The sequence below is a fragment of the Empidonax traillii genome, unplaced genomic scaffold (genome assembly GCF_003031625.1).
Source record: "Empidonax traillii isolate 1590-97213 ecotype Southwest subspecies unplaced genomic scaffold, ASM303162v1 scaffold67:size1865537, whole genome shotgun sequence".
In the NCBI taxonomy this organism is placed as follows: domain Eukaryota; kingdom Metazoa; phylum Chordata; class Aves; order Passeriformes; family Tyrannidae; genus Empidonax; species Empidonax traillii.
Genome location: NW_020955260.1, coordinates 1,236,961 through 1,259,965, shown reverse-complemented (window position 1 = coordinate 1,259,965; position 23,005 = coordinate 1,236,961). Strand labels below are relative to the sequence as shown.

Genomic DNA, 23,005 nt, shown 5'->3' with positions numbered 1-23,005 from the left:
CCCTTTTATGCTTTAACTTCTTGTTACTGCTCCTTGTTTCCTGTTAAGCAATGGAGTCAAATAAACTGTTGTTAGGGTCTGGCTTCATTTGTTTAAGGTAAAACGACAAAAAAGTTCCACAAAACGCAGATTGTCAAAATCAAGTTCCCTTGGCCATGACAGATTGCACACAGTGCAAACCACAACCAGAACAGGAACCACCGTCACAGGGGAGTGGACATACCGTCAAACAACCCATCAGGCTCTGCTCAAACGGTCTCTGGAAGGCTCTGGGGTCTCCACACCAGTCCAGGAGCTCTGTTGCTGCATTATGGAAGTTTGCCGGGTTCTGTAAGTGCTGGAAAGGGAAGACAAAGCAACACGGTAAATAACACACACAAAGGCTCATGTTCCCTTCTACATCACGTTATTGCAAAGGTTGGAAACCAGGAACACCATGGAATTCGGAAGCAAGACTTCAAATTGCACAGTGAATGCAGAAAATCCTACTTCATTCTTGTAAAGACACAGTTTTCTGACATGAACTCATTAGTTAGGGGCAAGCTGTAGCTGAAATACCAGAGCTCCCCAAATTCTTTCTTCCATAGCACCACCTCTCCCACCCGCAAATCATAATGGATTCGACTTGGAAATCAAAACTGTCCAAGCCTAAACTGAACAAAATTTCAGTCTCAGGATCAGTGTCTTTGATGTGGGCTAATGCCCCACTGTGGGGACACGCCAGCCCAGCCATACCTTCCAATAATCAACATTTCAATCTTGATGCTGGTCGATGAGGCAATATGACAGTGACAGGGAAAAGCACATTTACTATACTGATCCTTTCTAGGAGCTTTGGTTTTGGTTCCTCACAACATATCACCATGAGTAATTTGGCTGATCAACTTCAGGATGATGAAAAATGGAGGATTATTTCTTAACTAAAGTGTGCCAAGACTTAAAGTGTTTTCACATACACAGAAGGCACATAGAAATTTCAGAGTGGAACCCTACCTCTCCTAAAAAGGGTGGTTTTGTTCTAAAATTTGAGTGGGCAAAGGAATTTTTTTAACTGTCACATTAATCTCTGCCTTGTATTGAACAACCTGTAGTCCGGGTTTTAGAGGTATTTAGTAAACTTATCTGATACAATTATTCCCACTGTCATCCCTCACTGTCTACACTACCAAAGTATTCCAACATTTTATCAGGAGTTGAGTGAGGGCACAGGAAAGAAGGAATTCAGTTTACATCAGTTATACTGTTACTAAATTCTCCAGTTCTGGTGATGCTAGACATTTCAGTGAAAATGCCAGAAACAAGAAGAAAAGAGAATATTTAGGAATTATTGGTATATTTTCAAATAGTAGTTTTATAATTCTTGGAATGCTGAGAAAAACATGAAAATGATATGAGTGTTTTATCCAGAAGGCACAAATCCCAAAGGCATAATTTTTGATATACACCATTATTTTTGAATCAGTTGCATAATTTGGGAAAACATGACTACTCATTCCTAAGCATTTGGATGAACTATAATGTTCACAACCTATTTTTTCCTCCCCTCAGCCACTCATGCCTGAGAAGCTGCATATATTAACTTCAAGACAAGAAAAGAAAAAAATAATTCCTCCCATGCCAGGTTTTGAGGAGTTCTTGGTCTGTAAGCTTTTGGATCACATTACATTGAATAATTCTTATTCAATGAAGGCTCTTGGTCAGAGGCCTTGTTTTAGCAAGGGATGACTGGCATGTGGGGCACGGATTTTTAAAACAATAGCAGAATTTGAAAAAGCAGACAGGCACTGTGCAATGTAATTTTCATCCTCTGCTCTGCCAACACAGACTACAGCTTACACTACCATCCAGTGACAGCTTTAGCTGGGCTGCATTTCAGAATGACATTTCTTTGCCAGCTGATCACCTAATTGTTGGAGGAGTCAAACTGTTGTGCATACAAATTAAAGAGAAGAATCCAAGTAAATAAATTTAAGAAGTCATATTTTAGGGCTCCCTGAAAAAAGAGGTCCCATGAATAGTCAACAATTTGGGTTATGAATCTTCCAAGTAAAAGGTAAAAGGATCCTTTTTGAAGGCTTCATTAAACCTCCAGAAGTGAGTGCCTGACATCTCTCAGCGAATACTGCTCCTTCTGCTTGCCTGTGCCAAAGCAGGGGTGACCTCAATGACTTGGTGTAACTGTTCTGTAACTCTCCATAAAGTTATTTCACTGCATCAGGACTGAGCCCTGAGGCACACTATCATAACCCACTTAAATACAGAGGGGATACTGAAATTCTGACTTCTTAAATGCAACTACCCAACTGAAACTCATTTAGAAACTCATTGGGCAAGATAAGCAATTCTATTAGTTCCATTATAGGCTAAAAGAACCCAAAATAAAGCATAAGAAAAAGTTGTCAGAATACCAGTGGGTTCTACCTCTGTGGAATGGATTTTAGTAGGCTATGGGATGAGAGAAAAGCTGGTCCTGCAGGGACACTTCTTGCAGTGTCTCATGCAGCCCTGTCTGGGATATATTTCTCACAGCTTTCTGACTTTCTAAATGTTTTTAATTTAAGGTTTGTCACCAGCTTTTCTTTTTCACGTTACAGAGGGCAAGGTTATTTTTGTGGAAAATAAAGAGAAGATCTAGCATGAATCAAAGCATAGAGGCAAATACAGTTCCTTTCCTAAGTTTTGCAAGAAGACATTCAAAATGCCTACTGTGATTTTTATTTATTGACAACTTAAACACTGTACCTGGGGCAAAAAAGCCCCAATGTCATTCACATCCTCACAACAAAAAGCCTGCCTGAGAAGAATATCACATCTACTATATTCATCGAACAGGAAATTAAAGAGATTTTCTCAGCTCTCGATCCAAGAACAGAAGTACAAAACAAAGCTTATGCCAGATCCATCCATCAGCTTTGTTGTGAAGCATTTCCCATGCATAGCTCTATCCTCTTCAACTGAAATTATTGGCAGCATTTTGACAGAAGCAAGGCATGTGCCTGAAGAGCCTAGTCTGAAACTGCGCTTCATGTAAACAAGGGGGGGGAAAAATCACCTCATTAGTAGATGGTTTAGAAAAAAGTGACAATGAACCGGATCTGGCTATGACACATCTTGGTGTATCTTCAAAGATACTAGTGAAGGACCATCTAACACCACCATGCTTACAAGCAGTCATGTTTTCAATAAGTGGAGAGAATTTGTATGAATAAAATCTGAAGCAGAGATGAACAAAGCCAATGAACTGAACAAAGCAGTTATTTACCAGATTGCTTTCAGTATCATTTGCTTTTTAGAAGGCTATTAGGGTAACATAACAATTTCTATAATTGAAAAAATTTAGAAGATTTTCAGTCTAATCATTTATAACACCCCAAACCTAATATTCCCTTAGCCTGAATGAAATGAAAATCACAGAAATACTTGATGCATGTGAGTGTATTATTATTGCAGGGATCACAAGGGACTCACTCCGTCTGAAGGGACAGTCTCTCAGAGTCATTTATTTTAGATCTGAGGAATCTTGTGTTCTTTGTAGCTCTTCAATTAACAGTCTGGTTTGCGGAATAGAGAAAACAGCAAAAAACTTTGCACTCCATTTTACTATGTCCAAGAAGAGCAAACTGTACCACCAAATCCCTCTTCTGAGGACTGGGCTGACATTTGAGGGGTGGGGGGATTCCAGGGAAGATGGGAACATCTACTGCTGCCTGTGACCGCCTCTGGCTTAAACACTTCATTTACAGACCATCTTCATAAATTTGTGAGGGCATACAGGCTGAGGATGCAGGTACATTAGGACCCAAGTTCATCAGATTTTGCAGCAACTGTCTGTGCACCTATTCTATGGTTTACTGCCCTGTAGTTGCCTGGAGCGAGGACAACACCACTCACATTGAGAATTACACACAACAGCTGATACGTGGCAATTTTGGTCCAAACACTTCAAAATACAGCCACTACTTGAAATTTTTACTCCCTTCCCATCAAACAGTGATCAAAAAGTCTTAATACGCGATAGAAACTCTGCAATGGTCCCAAAAATATAGCCTTCATTCCACATATAAATTCAGATCCCTATGAGTTAAATAGGCATGTATAATAAAGACCTTATTTTTTAGAAGGATACTAAAGCACAATTGATTACTATCACTCATCACACCCACACCAAAGTGGGTGCAAACCACTTCCTGCAACCAAAGACTCAATATGATTTTAGAGACAGAAACCAATTATCCACACTGAAACATTGCAAGGACAACAGCCTTATCTCCTCTAAATATAGAAGACTGCAACCCACATGTACACTTGCGTATCTTAGAGCAGTCTAGTAAGTAATGGAAGAATATTAGTCAAAATTAAGAGCAATTACAGAGGCTTAACATTACCTCACACACATCAAGAAATGCTAACATGACAGCAATGGTATGGAAAATGAATCCCTTAAACATGAAATCCATATGTTCCAGTTTGTTGCTATAGAAAACAAATGTAGAATTTCAATTTACAAATGACATCTCTGGTGAAGGATTTTTTTTCCTCTTTTCCGTGGAATACATTAGACTGAAGTCACAGACCTAATTTGCCACAACTTAACCTATTCAAAATGAGATGTCATGCAAATAAGTTTTTGAGCAGCAAACTGCTTAACTATGCTAAACAAGTTACTGCATTTATTTACGTGATGTCGCAGCAAATTATGAAGGCTGACTCAAGTTGTCTGTTTGTTTTGCTGAGTTACGTCTGCTCTGTGTCTCACTCCTTGATTTAATTGAACTGCTGAAGATAATATAACTTATCACACAGACACTATGCCATGTTGCTAGATTCTAGGTTAATTAACAGTAGCCTACAGTCACTGAATTTCTCACATGGTTAGCCACTTGGACCCTGTCTACTGTCTAGCTTCACTAATCAGCGAGTCTGGGAATTTTGCATTAGCGACAGAAAACACTGGCAACACAGGGAGCTTTTCAGTGCACAGAAAAAGAAAACAGAGAGATGGTAGGTAGCCTTTTCTTCGCTCTGGAATTAACCCGTTCCTACACACCATGTGGCAAGGTTGCACTCTTGGCAAGCTTTCTGGTACACCAATTGGGGAAACTAAATCCAGGAGGCAGCTGCTCTCCTGCAGGACAGAAAGCTTGGGCTGCTGTTCCTCAAGCACTGCCAGCTAATGCGAGCAGCGGCGGCTGCCAGCCCTGACAGGCTCCTGCCTCCCACGGCTCTGCCTTCTCCTCCTGCTCTCCTGCACAGCACAAGAGGACACATGGCTGCATGGTGAACTAGCCCAATCCTATATAACACTCTGAGCTGCACTGGCTCCCCCAAAAGGCAAGCAGTGCAGGTCCTTGAATCTTAGCACTAGTGGGGGGTACAGCAGCAGTGTGAGCGCTCCTGCAGGAGGCCATTCAGGAGCCCATACGAATGGGCACGGGTTACAGCACGGAGTTTTTTCATACCAATATTGCACTGAAGTCTAAAACTAAGGATACATTTTCTTGATAATGATTAGCCTCATGGCAAGCTGCCCCTGAGAGATTCTTTGCCAAACCACGTACTTCCACCACTTTCAGTGCCTCAGACCACGCTTGCTGTTGTGACAGTGAACTAACCCCCCAAATGCTGACTTTTAGTCATCACTTACTGGGAGACCCCGCAATCATGTGACCACACAATCATTAGACCTGACTCAAAGGAAGTGGCAGCAAACAAAAGGTAGGGAGGGCTTGGAAGGTACCAGGACCCTGCTCTCAGCATCTGCTTTGGATTAAATGCATCATGAAACTTCTCCCAAAGGTGGAGCTATACCATCAATTTAAGAGGAAGACACAGTTAAGCTCACAGTAGAAATACTCTTCCTGTCTCACATCCTCCTTTTTAAAAATAATGGTATTTTCAATTATTTAAACCTAGAGAAATATTTTTGTTTTTAATATTCCTCATTATTCTCCATAAAACACAGGGCATACAAAGAAAGGTGCCAAAAGGAAAAATTGACTTCTATTGTTCTGATATTGTATATATTTACTCTTGGGATAATCCTCAGGCTTCAGTTAAGTTTAGGCAACAGGTTAATCTATGTGTTCTCAAAACTTTGCAACAGGTCCAGAATTTCAAATGATATAAAACTCAGAACCAAGCCCATCTTTTCCAAATGATAAGCCAGATATTCAGATGACAAAATTCACACAGAGCTCATGACATTTGAAATGCACATATACAGATGCAAATATACAACTCTGAAGTTCACAGGATCTGCTTGCCATTTTCAGCTGCAAGGATGCAGGTTTTCAAGCCTTTCTCCACAACAATGGGAATTAAAATTCTCATATGGTTGTAAAATCTAAGAATTTAATAACAAAAAAACCCATACTGCAGCTATAAAAGTTTTTATATAAAAATAAAGATGCTCAAAACTGTAAATGCAACAACCATAGTTCCTCTGGAACTAAACCAATTGATAATGTCTGATGACTCAAGACTACATGACTTTTCTAACTCTGATGTATATCTGACTCTGACATTGAGACAGGATTTGGTGCACAGGTGCTTCAGCAGATTCAGACTATTTTTTGTTTATCTTAATATTCATCCAGATATGCCTGCAATCATATGTAATAAAAATGCACTGTTGTATTGAAGGGGGGCGAATAGGGGAGTAGGAAAGAAAGGGACCTGGAAAGAGAAAGGGCAGAGAGAACAGAAAGAGATTACATGCCCTTCAAATTAAATAACCCAGAAGCAGAATTACGGTGGTCCTGCATGTTGGGTAAAGGGGTTCAGCTCCCAGACAAAAACTAATCACCTCTCTTAAGAATGCAAACAGGATTCCCTGTCAGATGCCCTTGATACAGCATATCTGAGGGGAGACAAGGCTGGTGTCTGTGTATTACTCAGTGCACAAGTATGTTCCCACTAGACCTAAATTTGATAGCTCATTCAGCACCATAAGACCTGCAAATCAGCCATGGCCATTTGCTTTAATACATTAATAGAGCCTTTATTACTTTAAAATCTAAAATTTAAAATTATTTTAAAATCTGAGCAAGCTCTGTAAGTGAGCCCAACCACAAGTCTGTCTCCTCCTGTGCACAGGCCTCTACTCCAGATCCCCATCCATCAAGAACTCTCCCTCTCCCTGACATGCCCTCCACTGGCTGCCACAGAGGTCAGGGGGTTACAGAAATACAGGACATTAACCCAGGATATGTTTTAAACATTGAAAATTATGTAAGCCGAAATAGGTGGTTTCTCTATTTTAATTTTTTTTTCAGTCAAATGTGATTACACACACCTTGTCTTATCCACAAGTAGCTTTACTCAGTATATTAAAAACCCATCTGCAATGAATATTCAAAACAAATGGTCTTTTTCTTTTGTAAGAGGATAGAGGGGAGTATTGAGCTATTTTCTGTCTTCTGGGAGTGTGATTTTTGTTTATCTGGATATGGTTACAGATAGTTCAATTCTCTACAGTCCCTTTCAATATCAAAGATTCTTTTATTTATCAAAAAATTAAAAGGCTCACGCTGTGCATTTTGTATTCAGATAATACCCCCTCCCAATTTAGTGTTTGTGAGATTGAGAGATCCCTAATTAATAGAATTATCTTGCACTTACATGGCTCATTCCATCGGAGGCTTTATAAATATTTTATTAAGCTCGCATTTTGAGAGGCACTAGATACACTGAGAGAGAGATTAAAACCATGTTAGCCATGCCTACTTATGAAAAACAGAACAAAAGGGAGTCACCTTTGCCCCCTTTGTCCATTGGAGTTTCTTTTTCAAAATAAAACAGTAAATACTGAGCAAAGACCAGCAGACTCCTAATATGAAGAAAACACTAGGCAGGATCACATGCCAAATACATGAGGGAAAAAAAAAAACAAACCAAAACCAACAAACCAACATCACTGAACTGCAAAAACCCCAAATTGTCCAGTTATGAGCTGTAAGGGAACAAAACCTGTACTAATGCAGATTTCCACTGATGCTTCTCTCATACACTTTTAGTATAAAGTGTGTGTATAAATCAGTACTGGTTTCAGAAAACCCAAATGCTTGGTAATTGAATAGCCTTGTTCTGCTGACTGAATCTCCTATACAAGCTCTGTGAGTAAGATTGCACATCTATGTGCATATGCTGGAGCAAAGGGAAGATATTGCAACCATGGCTAAAAGTCAGGAGACAAAGGTACAGCTGTTTGCTCTTTCTCCAAGGCCATGCTCAGTCATGTAAGGCTCCAACCTATCTTTAAATTTGCAAATACAGCTCAACCGAATTACGAAATCGGTTTGCCTTACTAGTTCACTTGCTCTTCTTGGCAAGTGCAATGAGCCATTTTCCATTAGTATCTCCCTATCATACCATGCTAGCATGAGATGTCTCTATATGTGACTACAGCAACAGTGCTGAGGCTTCTTTATCATTCCAATAGACAGTGCAACTATACAAGAGCTTTCTTCTCTAATGCCCTTGTGATTTTCAGTCAGTAGTTTCAGTCCCAAACATCTCGACAAATCAAGGAGTTGATTTTCTCACAGCAGTGGCCATACTCTGTTAGAATACTATTGCATTATTAGAATAATGTTTAATTATTAGAATAATACTTACTTAAATTGTTAACGGTTTTTATTGATGAAAATAGGCTTATTTGTTCTAGACTTGCTTAGCTGCCACCTTTAAAAAAAAAATCTACTTTCACAATGTCTTTTAATAGAAGATTAAGTGAAGGATTCAGGCAAAGTGGGGTGTCTACATAAATAATTCTGTGTTATGGACCATTTCATAATTTGAGGTACATATGAAAAGGTGGAGTTGGTGCTTTTCTTTCATGTAGTTCTTACCTTATCAAGGCGTTTTAAAGACATTAATGAAGTATTACATCATCCCCTTTACTGAAAGATTATTGTCAGTAGTTCATTCTTTAAAGAGAAATAACACCACCCAAGAGTATAAAGTGAGCTGATGGCAACAGGGGGGAGGGGAAGCACCAATTCCTCCAACTTACATACCATATAATTTTTTAAAATTTATTTCAAATAAATACACTTCTTCATTTTCTAAATTTCAGGAGAATAAATTCACCGATTTTGAAAAATAATTGTCTTCAGTACACCCAATCAACCAGCAGCACATTTGTTCAATATATTTTGTTATCCAGTTACTTTTTTTTACTCATTTGAGTGATTTACTTAATTATTGAGCTTTTTATAGCACTTTTTAATCAACTCACTTAATCTTTATTATTTTAATCTTTTAATCTATGCAGAGATAAAATCTCAAGGTGACTACTTAAAATGACCACTACACAAACTGATAACCACTGTGGAAGATGCAAAATTCACGTGACCTATCCTCACAGGTCCTACCACCCAGCTGGACATTAGTGAGATATTTCAAAGTCACAAGGAAAAATGCTTCCCCATCCATCTTTTTAATTTGCATGTGCTTACAAAACCGCCCACAGCACCTGCTGTGTGACCCACCCATGTTCAACGTTTAGGGCTCTTCTTGTGTAACCTACAGAAGCAATAAGGAGTGAACATCACCAGGGAGGAGACTTCTCCTTCGGGAGACGATGGCAGAGGTCTGCACAGCTGAAGGTCTTGCTATTACCAGTACTATCACCACTGCAAAAAACCTTTTTGAAAACACCTTCTGCTTTTACAAACAGGTAAATGGTCCTTATGTGCAAACACTGTGGAAGTCACACCACTATGGATTTGCTGTTGCACTAATGCACACAAGAGCAGGAACTCAAGTAGCAAGTGCACACGTATGAAGGAAGAGTCAGAAGTGGCATGACAGAAGCTACACATGTTGACAGCTGTGTCACATGTTCACTGCACAGTTTGACCCAGCTGCTGACAAAAAGGACTTTCTATGCTCATCTGACACCAAGGTGACACCATGGATTCAACTTACAGATTTCTACAGAATTTTAACATATTCATCCTTATTTACCAAAAGACAATTTTAAGCAACTGGCCAGATTAGTCAGTTGCCCAGAAAAGAATAAAATTATACCAAATATTGTGGGTATTAGAGATCTTCAGTGTAAGTTTAAAATGTGTATTTTCCATTTTGAAATGGAAATACTAAGAATATTAACAAAACTAATATTAAGAATACTAATACTCCAGACCCTTGAGGACAGGTGCTGCAGTAAAGCAAGCAACGGAGTTGGGAATGGGAAAAGTGAACCCACCACAACTTTACCATTCTACCTTTCAATACGATGGCTTATGTTTTTCTCACTGGAACCTTGTCAGATAAACAAACCAGAGAAATACTGCAAACTACAGGAAGGTGCTTTCTTCCCCCACCCCCCCTAGAAGTGCTTCTAGCAAATTGCCTCTTTGCTCTTTCCCTTGTGGCTTCCCTAGCAGGATGCAGGATCTAATAGGCCAGGAATGTTGACTGACAAGTTTCTAAATGGACTAGAGGAGCCAGGAAAGCTGGTCTGCTGTCAGTTTTTCCTACACATACTTAACTCTATCAGAGGAATATCCTAACAGACTAAGCACAAAGGAATTTGTGGCTACAGGTCTCAGAAAAAAAAAAAAACACCCGAAAAAAATATAGCTACTAACACAGCATTGATGGACCATTCAACCAATGAACTGTAACACTTGAGGCCCATCAAATGTCTTTTTATGGAAAAGGTCTTTTTCACCATTAGCCTGTTATATATTATTTCATATTTAGCTGCTAAAAACCTCTGTAACAGTTTAGACTACACAAAAAAAATGTGTATTCCAAATAAATGTGCCCTTCATAAGAATACTTCTCATTTTCAAAGTTCTTCAAGAATGAAATTTTCATGAAGCTTTATTAAAGTCTTTTCAGCTGTAATTTCATAGCAGTCCTTGCTAACCAGTCCAAAAAATACTAAAAATGACATGTTTAGGACTGCTGAGCATTTACATGAGTCTGCAACAATAACAATGAAGAACAGAAGAATTAGTTCAAACATTTCAGCACTTAAAAACAGTTATGCAAATATACAAAGAATTCTATTTTCCTCTGAATTGCAAGCAACCAAAAACCCAGTTGCTGAATGATGAAAGAAATAGGCCTGCTTGTTTCTAATTTGAGCAAGAAAATATCAACCAAACCACACATCAATTACAACTTTTAGCATATCTCTCTGAATGGCTGGGTAGGCACTATAAAACCTTGCAACTGCAGCAATTCAGCAAGCTTTCTGGAAGGAAAGAGGGGAGAAATGCTAATCTGTTTCTAGAAATCAGCTATGTGACATGTGCCTCCAATTAAGTGGGGTTGCCTGAGTGATCCAGCATCATTTGATGATATTCCTCAGTGGGTCCTGATGTACCGTGACACAAGCAGCAGAAACAACTTTCTCTGTTCCCACCACAACCTACTACTTTTGACACCAGAGAGCCTTTTCATACTTCCCCTTAAACTGTTACTAAAATTTCAGCACAGCTTTAGTACAGAGCCTGATAACCGTGCTCAGCACGGCAGGAAGGTATCACTGAGTCATTCAGAAAGGGGCAGCTTCCTTGTAATTTAAATATAGAAAGATTTTTTCCATCTTCCTCTTTTCAAGAATTTCAGAAGAGAGATACTGGAAACCTTACAAACTGACAGCAGAGACACAAAAGGTAGAAGTCCCTAGATTTAAAACAGCGATAAATTTTTCAAGTGGTAAGACTAGAGAGATGTGACCCAACCCAATGATTTTGCCTGGTATTTGCTTACAAATACCTTACAAAAACACCTTACAAAAACAATGAACGGTGTTTGGTTAAAGCCACACCTCTGGTCTGTTATGAAAAATGGTTTAAGAAATACAGTTAATTCTTTTTTGGGACTTCCTTCAGAAGGCTGTGCCTGGGTCCTGGGCAGAAAGGAAGCTCTCAGAATCAGCTCTGTGCCCACCTGAGCCAGCTCCTACTGCCCTGAAGCTCCATGGTGGATATTGTGCCATAGCTATCTGAGCCATAAGCACTTAGAACATAAACAGATTATTATGGCAGTCTCAAATAGGGCACTTCTCAGGGGCTATCAGACCTTCGCTGTGCACAAAAATCACTCTGTGTTTTTGTTTGCATGGACAGAGTTAAAGAAAAAAGCCTGCACCCTGAAGATCCAGCTTCCTTCAACATACCCTGAAGAGTCTCCTGTGTCATGAGAAACTAATTGCATGTATTAGGAAAGCCTGTTACTTTGGCTTTTTCCACTGTACATCAAAAAGGCTATGTTTGATTTTAAAGCGCATACACTTACAAATACTGAGGGAATCAGCTACAAAGAGACCACACAAGCTGTTCCAGCCTTCCACAGAAGTCTGGGGTTTTTTTAAGCATAAATACACAGCCACCTCTTCGGTTTGCCCTTTCATCTATTCCGGAACACTTCTTAACACGCACTTCATTTCCTAACTGGTTGATCACATACAAGTTTTGGGTTTGTAGTTTTAAAGCACTAAAAAAGATGAAGGTAAAACACAACCTTGATCCTGGAACAGAAGTCAGCAAGGATATTGTGGGTGTCTCACAAGTCACAGAGCTGGGAAGAAAGAAGCCTGTCCTGACCCTATGTTGAAACCCGATCTAGTTAAAGTAGCACATGGATTACCATTTATAGCATTTCTCTGGGGCTGGAGTGAGGGGTAAGGAGGGTGGCAGACAGCTCTCAGTCTGGCTGCATGAGCCACTGGCTGCAAAACATGTTATAAAACATGCAGACGCTGGGCACCAAGCAAGGATAGTTTTCCTCCACAAAACAGTGCACCCTCTACACCACTTCTGTGTTAACCACTCCGAAAGTGTACGTGCCTTCAGGAGAACAGGAGTACTCTTTGTTCACAGGCTGGGAAAAAAGGATAAAAGATGAGACCAGGAAGAAAAGGCAGACAGATTTTTGTCTGACCCTGCAGTTAACCCCCAGAGTGGCCATGCAAGGTATTGCTTTGCTCCCAAAATCAACATGCATATAACAGTGTGTGGTACAGTTCTCAGTGGGTAAACTCAATGAAATTACTCTTTCTATTACCATGTTAACTTTGCCATCTAATGGCCTGCCTCAAAGAACAAGGTAAATGTCTCCAAGCTGTAAATTTATGACCCTGTGACAGAGAGGTGAGTGTCCTCCAAAAAATCTAGTCAAAGTAAGTTTCTGTCTCTTTCTCCATTACAGCAAAGGTAACAGCACCAGATTTTAGAACTACGAAAAAGCAAATAGCAGTTTTGATACTACCTTCTGCAACAAAACAAAATATTAAAAAAAAGACAGCCATTCCTCTCCAACAAAAGTATTGCCACTTTCACAAAAAAACCTTTCTGTGACATATTTTTGGTGTTCAGCCACTGTCTTGGTTAACTACACTTTGTCAGCAGTTGAAAACAAGAGTATCCCTCTTCTCTTATTGGGCCTAAACAGAACAGAGGAACCATGAATTCACAAGCACTCCCAAGCAGGACACCTGCTCATCAGGCATCCTTTGTACTCTGACAGAACAGAGCAGCTACACAATCATGCCCCTGGGTCCACCAGAAAACCCTGAGCTTTCTTCCAGACAGATCAGACAAAACAGAAAATGCTACACAAATGCTGGGCAGTCTGACCTTCCTCCCTTCCCCTTGGCCTTCATGACTGAAGAAATATCCTAGCGGCATATGTAAACCAGCACTGTATATAAATGAAGCTGGTGGTTTAACAGAGTACTCCTTATATGGGCAAAAATATCTCTTTAAAACTGTAAGAAGTGTAATATGATATTCTCTTATCTAATTAAAAGAATATAAATTGTGCACAGAAACCAACAGCTCTAGAAAAAGGAACAGAGCTGCATCTTCCATTTGTCTTCACATGATGTAAAGGTCTGTTCTTACAGCTAGAAGGTTAAATTGGTCTGCAATTTAACATTCATTCTTCATTCTATGGGCTAGGATGGCCAGAAAGGACACCAATTTGTGCCAGTCAAGGGCATGTTTTTCCTGAAACAGATAGTTGTTCATAAGAAACTGGTATGAAATCCCCAAATTTGTATTTCCCTCAGGCCTCTGAAGGGCCATTAGATGCATTAACTTTCACCACAGAGTGATGAAAGAGAGAGAGAGACACCACAGATCAAGACTGGATTATGACCAGCAATTCTGCAGGAACATATTCCTATTTTTGCTCTTTGACCTATGAACTGGCTTCATTTGATTTATTCTGAAATCCTCTCTTACAAAGGAAATATATAGAGAAAAATCAGCTGGGTTAGGTGTGAGCCGTATTTTTTTTTGTATCACCCAAACATCTGTATGGCCAGACTTCCAAAATCCCCACACATTTCTGCATTGCAATACATTCTAGGAAATAAAACCTTCCACTAACATCTAGGCAAAGATGGCAAAACACAATAATGGAGATTGATGAATAAGAGAAGAGAAGAGAAACATATAATCATAGAATCAAAGAATACCTGAAGTTGGAAGGGAGCCGTAAGTATCAATAAGTTGACCTCCCTGCTCCTCAAAGAACTACCTAAAACTAAATCATATGACTAAGAACATCATCTGGATGTTCCTTGAACTCTGACAGCCTTGGTTGTGACCACTTCCCCAGGTGGCCTGTTCCAGTGACTGACCACCTTCTCAGTGAAGAACTTTTTCCTAATGTCCAGTGTGAACTTTCCCTGATACAGCCTCATTCCATTTTCCTGTGTCCTATCACTGCTCACCAGAGGAGATTAGCACCGTCCCCTTTGCTGCCCTCTGGAAGAAGTTGTAGATAAAAGAAAAGAAGTACAAAAATCTAGATTGATACAGTACCATCCCCAAGCTTATAATTTATCAATTCCTTTGATTTAGGGTGCTTGTGTCTCCAACACATCTATGAACAGAGAAGTGCTATGCTCCCTCAAGAAGCAGTATGCACATGTCCCAGAGCACAAGTAGGCAGGTAGGTTTTTAACTTAGTTAAAACAAATAAAAAACTAAAACAGCAGGACTCTGGCCTCTAAACATGCTGTGACCTGAACTGACAGAGAAAAATGCTCAGACAACAGGGAAAAAATTATTTGGGAATATTATTGCATGGAATAACATATTTCTGTTTTTACAGTATAATTCAGAAAATTTCAACCAGTCTGAAGAGATGAACTTTGGAGCTCATCTCCTGGATCCAGATGGGATCTTCAAAATACCTGTGTGCAACTTGCATTTACGTGCCTGTATGCTGCATGCATGCATTGGTTTAGAGATAAACACATGAAATATCAACCCAAGAAACCATTCTCTTGCTCACCTCTTCTATAAAGGACCATTGCTATGAAAGTTCTGTTAGGATTCTTGTATGTGGATACAAACATATGTAAGGGGAGGAGACACTGCCTGAGAAGGGTAAAGCAGGGAAAGATGGCCTCTGCCTGTTCCATCCTTGCCTTGTAGATTCACTTGGTTATAAAAGCATTTGCAAGCACAGTTACAGTGAGGAAATCTGTAAGCAAGACTTTGATCCCGCTGCCTTTCAGTGAATTATCAAGGCCCTTCAAAAACAGATGCTTCTGAAAATTTCACCTTGCAAACACAAGTTTTTACAATCTCCAAACTGATTAGGCAGCACTCTGAGCACTTGGAGCCATGCCAACTGCCCAGGTTCTGAGTCTCCAGGCAGTGCAGGTCTCAGGTCAGCTACTGGATTAAAATCAAAACCGGCCCATCAAAATTGTGGATTACTGTGCTCAGAGCACTTGTGTGATGGCTGCCTGCTGTGACCCCTTCAGGACAGAGCTGGCAGCACTAGCAACACTCTGCTTCCAGCTGAGACAGATTTGTTGACTCTCCAGGCTGAAGATTTCTTAGAAAGGTGAAAGGGAAAGTTTGGTTTTTGAGGTTTATACACCAGCTCTCGCAGCAGATGTTCCTGTCTTCCATGAGATTGAATGTCCCATTCCCACTGCTCTCCTCCCCTCTAAAGGGCAAGGATGTTCATCAAGCAATAGGTAACAATAATGCACAACACTCTGCCATGCAATACCCAGCACTCGCAGCAATGACCTCCACCTTCAGCTTACCTGTTTTATGCACTGCAGCCGGTCATTGGTCTGCTGTATGTGCCTGTCCATAGAATTCATTTTGATTGTCTCCACTTTCTTCTACCTGAAAGCCATTAAAATCCCTCGATCTGCAAGACAAAAAGGACAGTAAAGATCACTGAGCACAGTCCGTACATACACTTCTGCCACCTTAACAGCTGAACCCAGCCGTTTGCAAGAAACTCCTGAGCACACTGGGAGATAAAATAATAGTAATCCCAATAGCAACGACAGCCTGGCCTTTGCAAGGACAATGACATGGGGATTCTTCCCAATCTTCGTCTAAGAGAAAATACCTCCCATAAATATTAAATGAATCAGATACGGCGGAGTATTACATAGCCAAAAATAGCAAAAAATATGTGCCATGAAAAACCTGGATTTCTGTATTGAAAATAAAAGCAATGAGAACACTTTGGACTCTCCTCCAACTAGTAGATCTATTTCATGAGCTCTTGAAATAGTTGAGATGACAGTGCAGGAAGGACTGGGATTCACAACTCAGCCCAGACTTTCAGAATGACTAATGGTCAGATACACAACCCAGCGTATATGGAAGAGGCCTGATGTTCAAACCAAAGGGGTGAGCAGTTCCTGCCTTCTAGAAAAATCGTGTTCTTTAAGGGATCTATAGCTGAACAAACTACTTGTTACTTCTGGAAAAACATGCCCTTCAGTCTTTAGGTCCATTTCCAAAAAAAATTATGCAACAGTGCAAATGAAAACTTTCCCATGACTTTAAAAAAAAAAATCTAGAAAATGGAAATGAAGGCTTGGAGTGGTGTTTGTAGTTTTAATTCATGTTGCTACAGCTGTATGAAATCATCAAATGAAAACTGGCAGCAAGTTATAATGAACCAAAGAGCAAACCTGCAGTCTTATGGGTCCACCACGGATGTTCCCCATGCCCAGCCATGTTTGTGGACACAGCCTGGTACACACCGGTGCCATTGAGATGGACCCTGCTCCACACACTCATTACATCTTTTTCAGAGCCATGCTTTACATCACACTCCATGATCACACCCAAGTGTGATAACAGTATGTGTCTGGAATCTAGAACCAGGCCTGCGAGATGGGGAAGCGACAGGCGCTAACTCAGCACACACACACACACACATCCTGCCAAATTCGCCATGTCCCTGTCCCTTATCCCTTCATTCAGACTGAGGTAAGGGATTGGCCACAGCACAAACAGCTCTACTGATCTGAAAGGCAGGGATGGCCAGAATGTCCTCAAACTTGGACCAAGAACAAGACACTGAAAGTTCAAGTGAGCAAGGCTCTTGTTGTGGGCATGGTTTGATTTCACTGGGCCCCTTCCACTCATTCCCCCTCTCTGGCCTTACTCTATGATTTTCCTTTAGTGGTAGAACAGCATGATCAAAAAGACACCATAATTGTTTCAGTCTGTAATTCATACTACTGCATGGTTTGTAATGTGACTTCTACTTATTTATGTTTTGAGTAGAACTACATAGGACTCCAGACTGTACTTAATAAGCTGACCAGATTTAAGTGCTTTTTTCTAGAATTCACTTCTCAGGGGCACAGAGATGTTTCACACATACATATGTATGCTCTGCTGTTTCAGTCATCTTCATGGCATCTAAAATGCAAATTAAAATGTACATGTTGTACCTTTGAAACTTGAAAAAAATGTTTGCCTAAAAATTCCCATATCTTTCTACTGGACAGACTGGTATAGTCCAAGAAGTCGTATCCTTACATTAATGAACAGTGAGTGGACACAGATCCAGAAATAAATACCCAAATGCCCTATTTATATAAAAGTTTATACTAGCACAAGCAAGGTCCCAGACCCACACAGAAACCTCTACTTCATGAATCTCTTCAGGGGCACTGAACGGTTTGTTATTCAGAGTGCTGTTCATGACAAAACTATTTTCCACTCCCTCCATGCACATAAGAGACAGCAAATTTTTCAGATAGTTGTTTGATTAGAGAAGCTGGCTGCTCACCACTCCTGTTACACGACTCAACATCTCTTCAGTTAAACAATTCCAGCACTACTCACCCCCTGGAGGAAAAGCGTGTTGCCCATGGTGGGAACCCTGACTGCATGGTTCTCATAACAAGACAGACTCCAGACCACAGCATCCCTGTGTATCCCACACACCCAAGCCGCCTGAGATTTCTGTACCTAGCTGATAATGTTCTTCCATGGCCTCTGCTGGATTAGTCTCAGGGAAAGAAATCTTTTCTGCTAGACAGGTCTTATAACAGCAGCTCAAGCTCCTCATCTCCACTCTCTAGACCCAAGAGAGTTCAATAAAGCACTCCTGTCAATAAATTATAATATTTATGAAACAGAAGAGCCAGTTTCACATACAAGTATTATCTTTTGATTATGGCACTGCCACCTTCTAAATAGCAAATGCCATCCAAAGGTTCTTTAGCAAATGTAAATTGATATATTTTAATAAAAGCCAGTAACACAGTCTTATCTGCCTGTAAGACCCCCAAACAGACCTCAGTAGTCATGAAGTTTAATCTCTCAGTGGACAGCAGAGGTATTTATCAGGAGATAAGCTAGCCTAGACATGACACCACTTCAGCAGTGATCCATCTTATAAGCCAGGACACATTATCTGCATTTTAATTGAACATCAGGACAGATGGAGAAGGGCATGCTGAAAACAAACATATATATATGCACAAAGATTTCTCTTGAAATATTTGGAGAGATGCAAACTGAGGCATCTTTTTTTTTTTTTTTTTCAAAGAAAGTAACTGGAGGGCAGGCAATTAGGGTGATATTACGTGTACAATTCAAAAATACATTAATCTAAGGTTGCTATCAGCTACCTGAACCACAGTTGTACTTGTCCAAATTGTCATTTCTCCCACACAGCATAGCTTCTCAAAGCCCATCTGGAAAAGCAGAGGGCAGAGTGCAAAAAAGTAACTCACAGAACTGAGCAGGAACCCGACAGGGCTCTTGGAGGCAGGACTGGGAGCACAGTTCCCTGCTCTCCCACACATACAGGCCATAAATTTCTGTAATAAGCTGATCTAATTCAGTCTCCAAAATAGTTTTGCTTTTAAAACCCAGTGGTTCCCACTGAAAGGTGCTCTCTGACTCTCACCCTTCCCCTAGTAGCTAGAAGTATTTTCACTTCCATAGCCAATTCCCCTGGTTCTCACATCACTAGCATCCACAGCTCTATCCTTGTCCTGTAAGGCTCCCTCTGCCTCTTGCCCCTCACAGTATGGATGGATGGACACCCAACATCCTTTTACCACTGACAGTTTGCTACTTTCACAGTCCAATCTCATTTATTCTCTTCTGGTCAAGAGAAGCCCCTCAGTCCTCTAACTCCCCTGGACAGTAAACATTTGATGCATGAACCAAACAGCCAAAATTTTACACATGAAGCCTCACCACACACAATGACATAACACTTGGTATTTGACATTCCCTGCCTCACCGCCGCAAAACTCATCTTTATCTTTCTCTCAGACACATCATAAGAGCACCAAATAGAGTAATTTTTTTTTCAGTGAGCATACTGGCTCTAAGTAATTTCTGCTATAAAAAACGCTGAGCTTATTAGTGGGAAACCATTATTATCTGGAAATTACTCCTTCATGGGCCTCAGCAAGAATTAAAAGATTAAATGTGGAAAGTGAAAATTATCATATGGATCTGAAATTTCACCAAGGCAGAATAAGCATTTTGACACCAGACCATTTTGGCTGGAAGAAAAATAACAGCAGAATTAAATTTCCAGTAACTATAACTACTACATAAGTATTGCTGTACTCTAGCCTGGTTCCCCACGTGCACATCTACCTCCTGAAATTTTAAAAAAATGTCCTTTCTGTCGATCTTATGCTATTTTAAAAGGAGCAGCAAGATCACCTTACTCAAAAATAATGGTACTTGCAGAAAGGCCGGCAGGGCCAAGTAAGAGCAGGCTTCTATTTGGTTAAGTGCTGTGCACTTATCAGGTCACAAGTGAAAACGACTTTGCGGGGTCCCTCACTGGCCTGTGGCGTCCCTGCATTAGAACCCACGCTAAGATTCAGCCGCTGTGAGCAGCTCGAGAGACAGCAGGGGATGTTGCTGATCAGGATTAAGGGTACTGGCAGAGCAGGATAGAGAAGGGAATTTTACCCACTGCTTTGTAACAAATCCCCTCTGTTTGGTGCACACATTAGCTGGGAAGGTTGTATGCTACTGCTTTACATGCCAACTGCATCCAAAAGGATAAACAAAAAAAAAAGAAGTATTCCCACCACCTTCTGGTTAATTCAGCAATAAAAAGCTCCTCTCTTCTGCTGTCTTTTCTGAGGTAAAGACACAATCTCCCTCTCTTATTAAAAAAACAATAAAATATATATTTATGAATTATTCTTTGACTTCCTTCTTCCCTCCCCTCTAGCGCTGTGAGTTTATAGCCCTAGGCAGTAATTAAAGAGGCCTCATTTACATATTTATGATGTCTCAAAAATGGAGAATGCCTTTTTTTTTAAAGGAACAGATGTATCGACCTGTTAGCCCTTTTTTTTAACCCCAAACATACTGAATCTTTGTACTTAAACCATTACTACAAACTCCCCTTCCATATTTAAAATAGAATTAAATTATGCAGTGGTTTTACGAAGGAGAATTTCTGCTACACTCTGTGTTGGTTGAAAGTTCAGGTTAGGAGACTGCAATTATTGTATCAGAAACTGAACTTTCACAATTAAGAACAATTTAGTAAAACATGATCCCCTCCAGTACCTAAGGCAGCATGAACAGCCCTCTAGGGAAAAAAAAGTCAATTAAAAAAAGCCAAACATTTCAGTACTGCTTCAGAACATGTCTAAAAAAGTACAGCAGTTTGAAAGTTAGTGTAGGTTCAGTTCTGCTCTGTGATGAGCTCTCCTCGTGTCCAGAGCTGCCATCTACAGCAAGAGCTCTGTCACACCAGGACCAATGGACCACAGAAACCTGCTCACCTGCAGCCAAGAGAGACCTGAATCACCACTGAAACAGGCCCAACCTTCTCCCTGACTTTGGAGACTATTCGTGAAGTGCTTTGTGCTCTTACTCCCACAGGCTTCCATCCCTCAGTTGACTGCCTTCCTCAGCAGCTGAGTGCCTTCAACTGCTGGGCAGCGATGGAGCTGAAGTGCAGCTCACTGGAAACATGTCAGCTGCTGCCCAGCCCTAAGCATTGCCACCCACTTCCTTGCCTCAGCAACACCATGCCATTCCTTCAGAAATCAAATTTTTAGCAAATAACCCTGCCACCAGAAATCCATTTTGAGGGCAGAGGAGGAAAGGCAGCCCTTTCCAGGAAGCAGGGCTGCTGTGAGCAGTTCTCAAGGCCAGCAGCACAGCATTACTCAGGTCTCCGTTTCCACGGGGGACCAGCACGCTCCCGGCCACTCTAATTTGGAGCCACTTTGGACCACTCAGTGGAAGGAGGACATGAAAAAAAAAAAAAAAAAAAAGACACAGGAAATACCATTATCGGTTAAGAAATTCTTTTTTTAACAGCAGGTGAGAAGGGGAAATGAAGAAAAACCATTCCTCAAGCAGGGACTCAGCACAGCAGCTCTAATCACTCGCATCCCCTCCCACCACAGCGCACAAGTCGGTTAATGCTATTTATTCAATCAGCCAAAAACTAATAATTTCCTGCATGTGTCCAGAATGTTGGGAGGGGGTCCTAGGAGGAGGAGGACAATCCGTATGCTCTAAGTGGCTTTGATCGAGCCCGAAGCCAGGATGGAGCGGGGCCGGGAACCGGGAACGGCCGGCAGGGACCGCCCGACCCCCGCCAGGGGGCGCCGCAGGGCCGCGACACCGCCCGCTCGGGGCCGGCGAGCGCTGAGGGAGCCCGGGCCGAGGGGACGCGGGAGGGGAGTGCGGGGAGTGCGGGCTCAGCGCTGCCCGGGCCGAGGGGACGCGGGAGGGGAGTGCGGGGAGTGCGGGCTCAGCGCTGCCCGGGCCGAGGGGACGCGGGAGGGGAGTGCGGGCTCAGCGCTGCCCGGGGCGGTGGCCGCCGCCGGCCCCTCTCCTGCCTCTGCGGAGGCTGCCGCGTCCTGTCGCCTGAAAGCATGGAACCTTCAAGGAGCCGGGTCCGAACCAGCCTAGCTGCTCCGGGGAGGCCTGTCGCCTCCAGTGATGGATTTAAGAAACATCGTTTCCCTCAGTGCCCCGTCCTGGTGGTAAAATGTGGCTCTCCGGAGACGAAAACCCATCTAAGTCCCTCTTGACATTTTCCTTATCATTAAACGTATTCGTTGTGGGTTTTCCTGAGCTATCAGAACGTACCTCCGCGTGTACACACAGGTTTAATGCTATTAATTGCACATAATTGTATCAATTCTCGCGCCCAGTCCCAGCCGGTGCCCTCCCGCTGCACAGCCCAGGCAGCCCGGGCACAATGCGGCTCGGCACGTCTGCACCCACAGGCACACGGCTCACACAGCACTCAAAGGGCTCTAAGCCCGCTTTTCTGTGCGAGATTTTTCGAAGATGCTCGCAGAGATCATCTGCTGAGAAAAGTTTAATATCTATCCACGACAACTAATTTATTTCCCCTGCTAGATATGGGGAAAAAAAAAAAAGGTATAAAATGTCAGGCGAAAGGCTGTTTTCATCATTAAATACTTGAAAAGGAAGCTGTTTTAATAGAGCTTTATTTGCCATTAGCTGCTAAATAGCTACTGCCACCGGCTTTCAGCTATTAAAAAGGGCCAGATGTGAGACAAAGCAGTGTTTGTTATGCTGGGCGAGGAAGAATAGATATTTGTGCTGTGCTGCTTTCCATTGTTGCTCTACAAATGTGCAGTAATCCCCAGAAGACTTTCTATCATCTTTGACTGTGAGAGGGGGAAAGCGAGCGAGCGTGTGTGCGTGCGCACAGCGCCCGGCAGGCACAGCTCCGCCGAGGTGGGAGCGGGTTCTTGTAATTTATGGTG

General features: G+C 41.5%; 1 protein-coding gene across 3 annotated transcripts in view; it reads right to left on the bottom strand.

Annotated features, from left to right (window-relative positions):
- ZMIZ1 (zinc finger MIZ-type containing 1) overlaps window positions 1-23,005 on the bottom strand; it is a 296,933-nt gene that overhangs the window by 138,836 nt on the left and 135,092 nt on the right. For all 3 annotated transcript variants that reach the window (XM_027880293.1, XM_027880296.1, XM_027880295.1), the window contains exons 3-4: window positions 16,040-16,149; window positions 224-337 (exon numbers count right to left, since the gene is read on the bottom strand). In XM_027880293.1, the coding sequence (XP_027736094.1) occupies window positions 224-337; window positions 16,040-16,099 (174 nt within the window). In that variant the 5' untranslated portion in view covers window positions 16,100-16,149. The remainder of the gene's footprint in view (window positions 1-223; window positions 338-16,039; window positions 16,150-23,005) is intronic.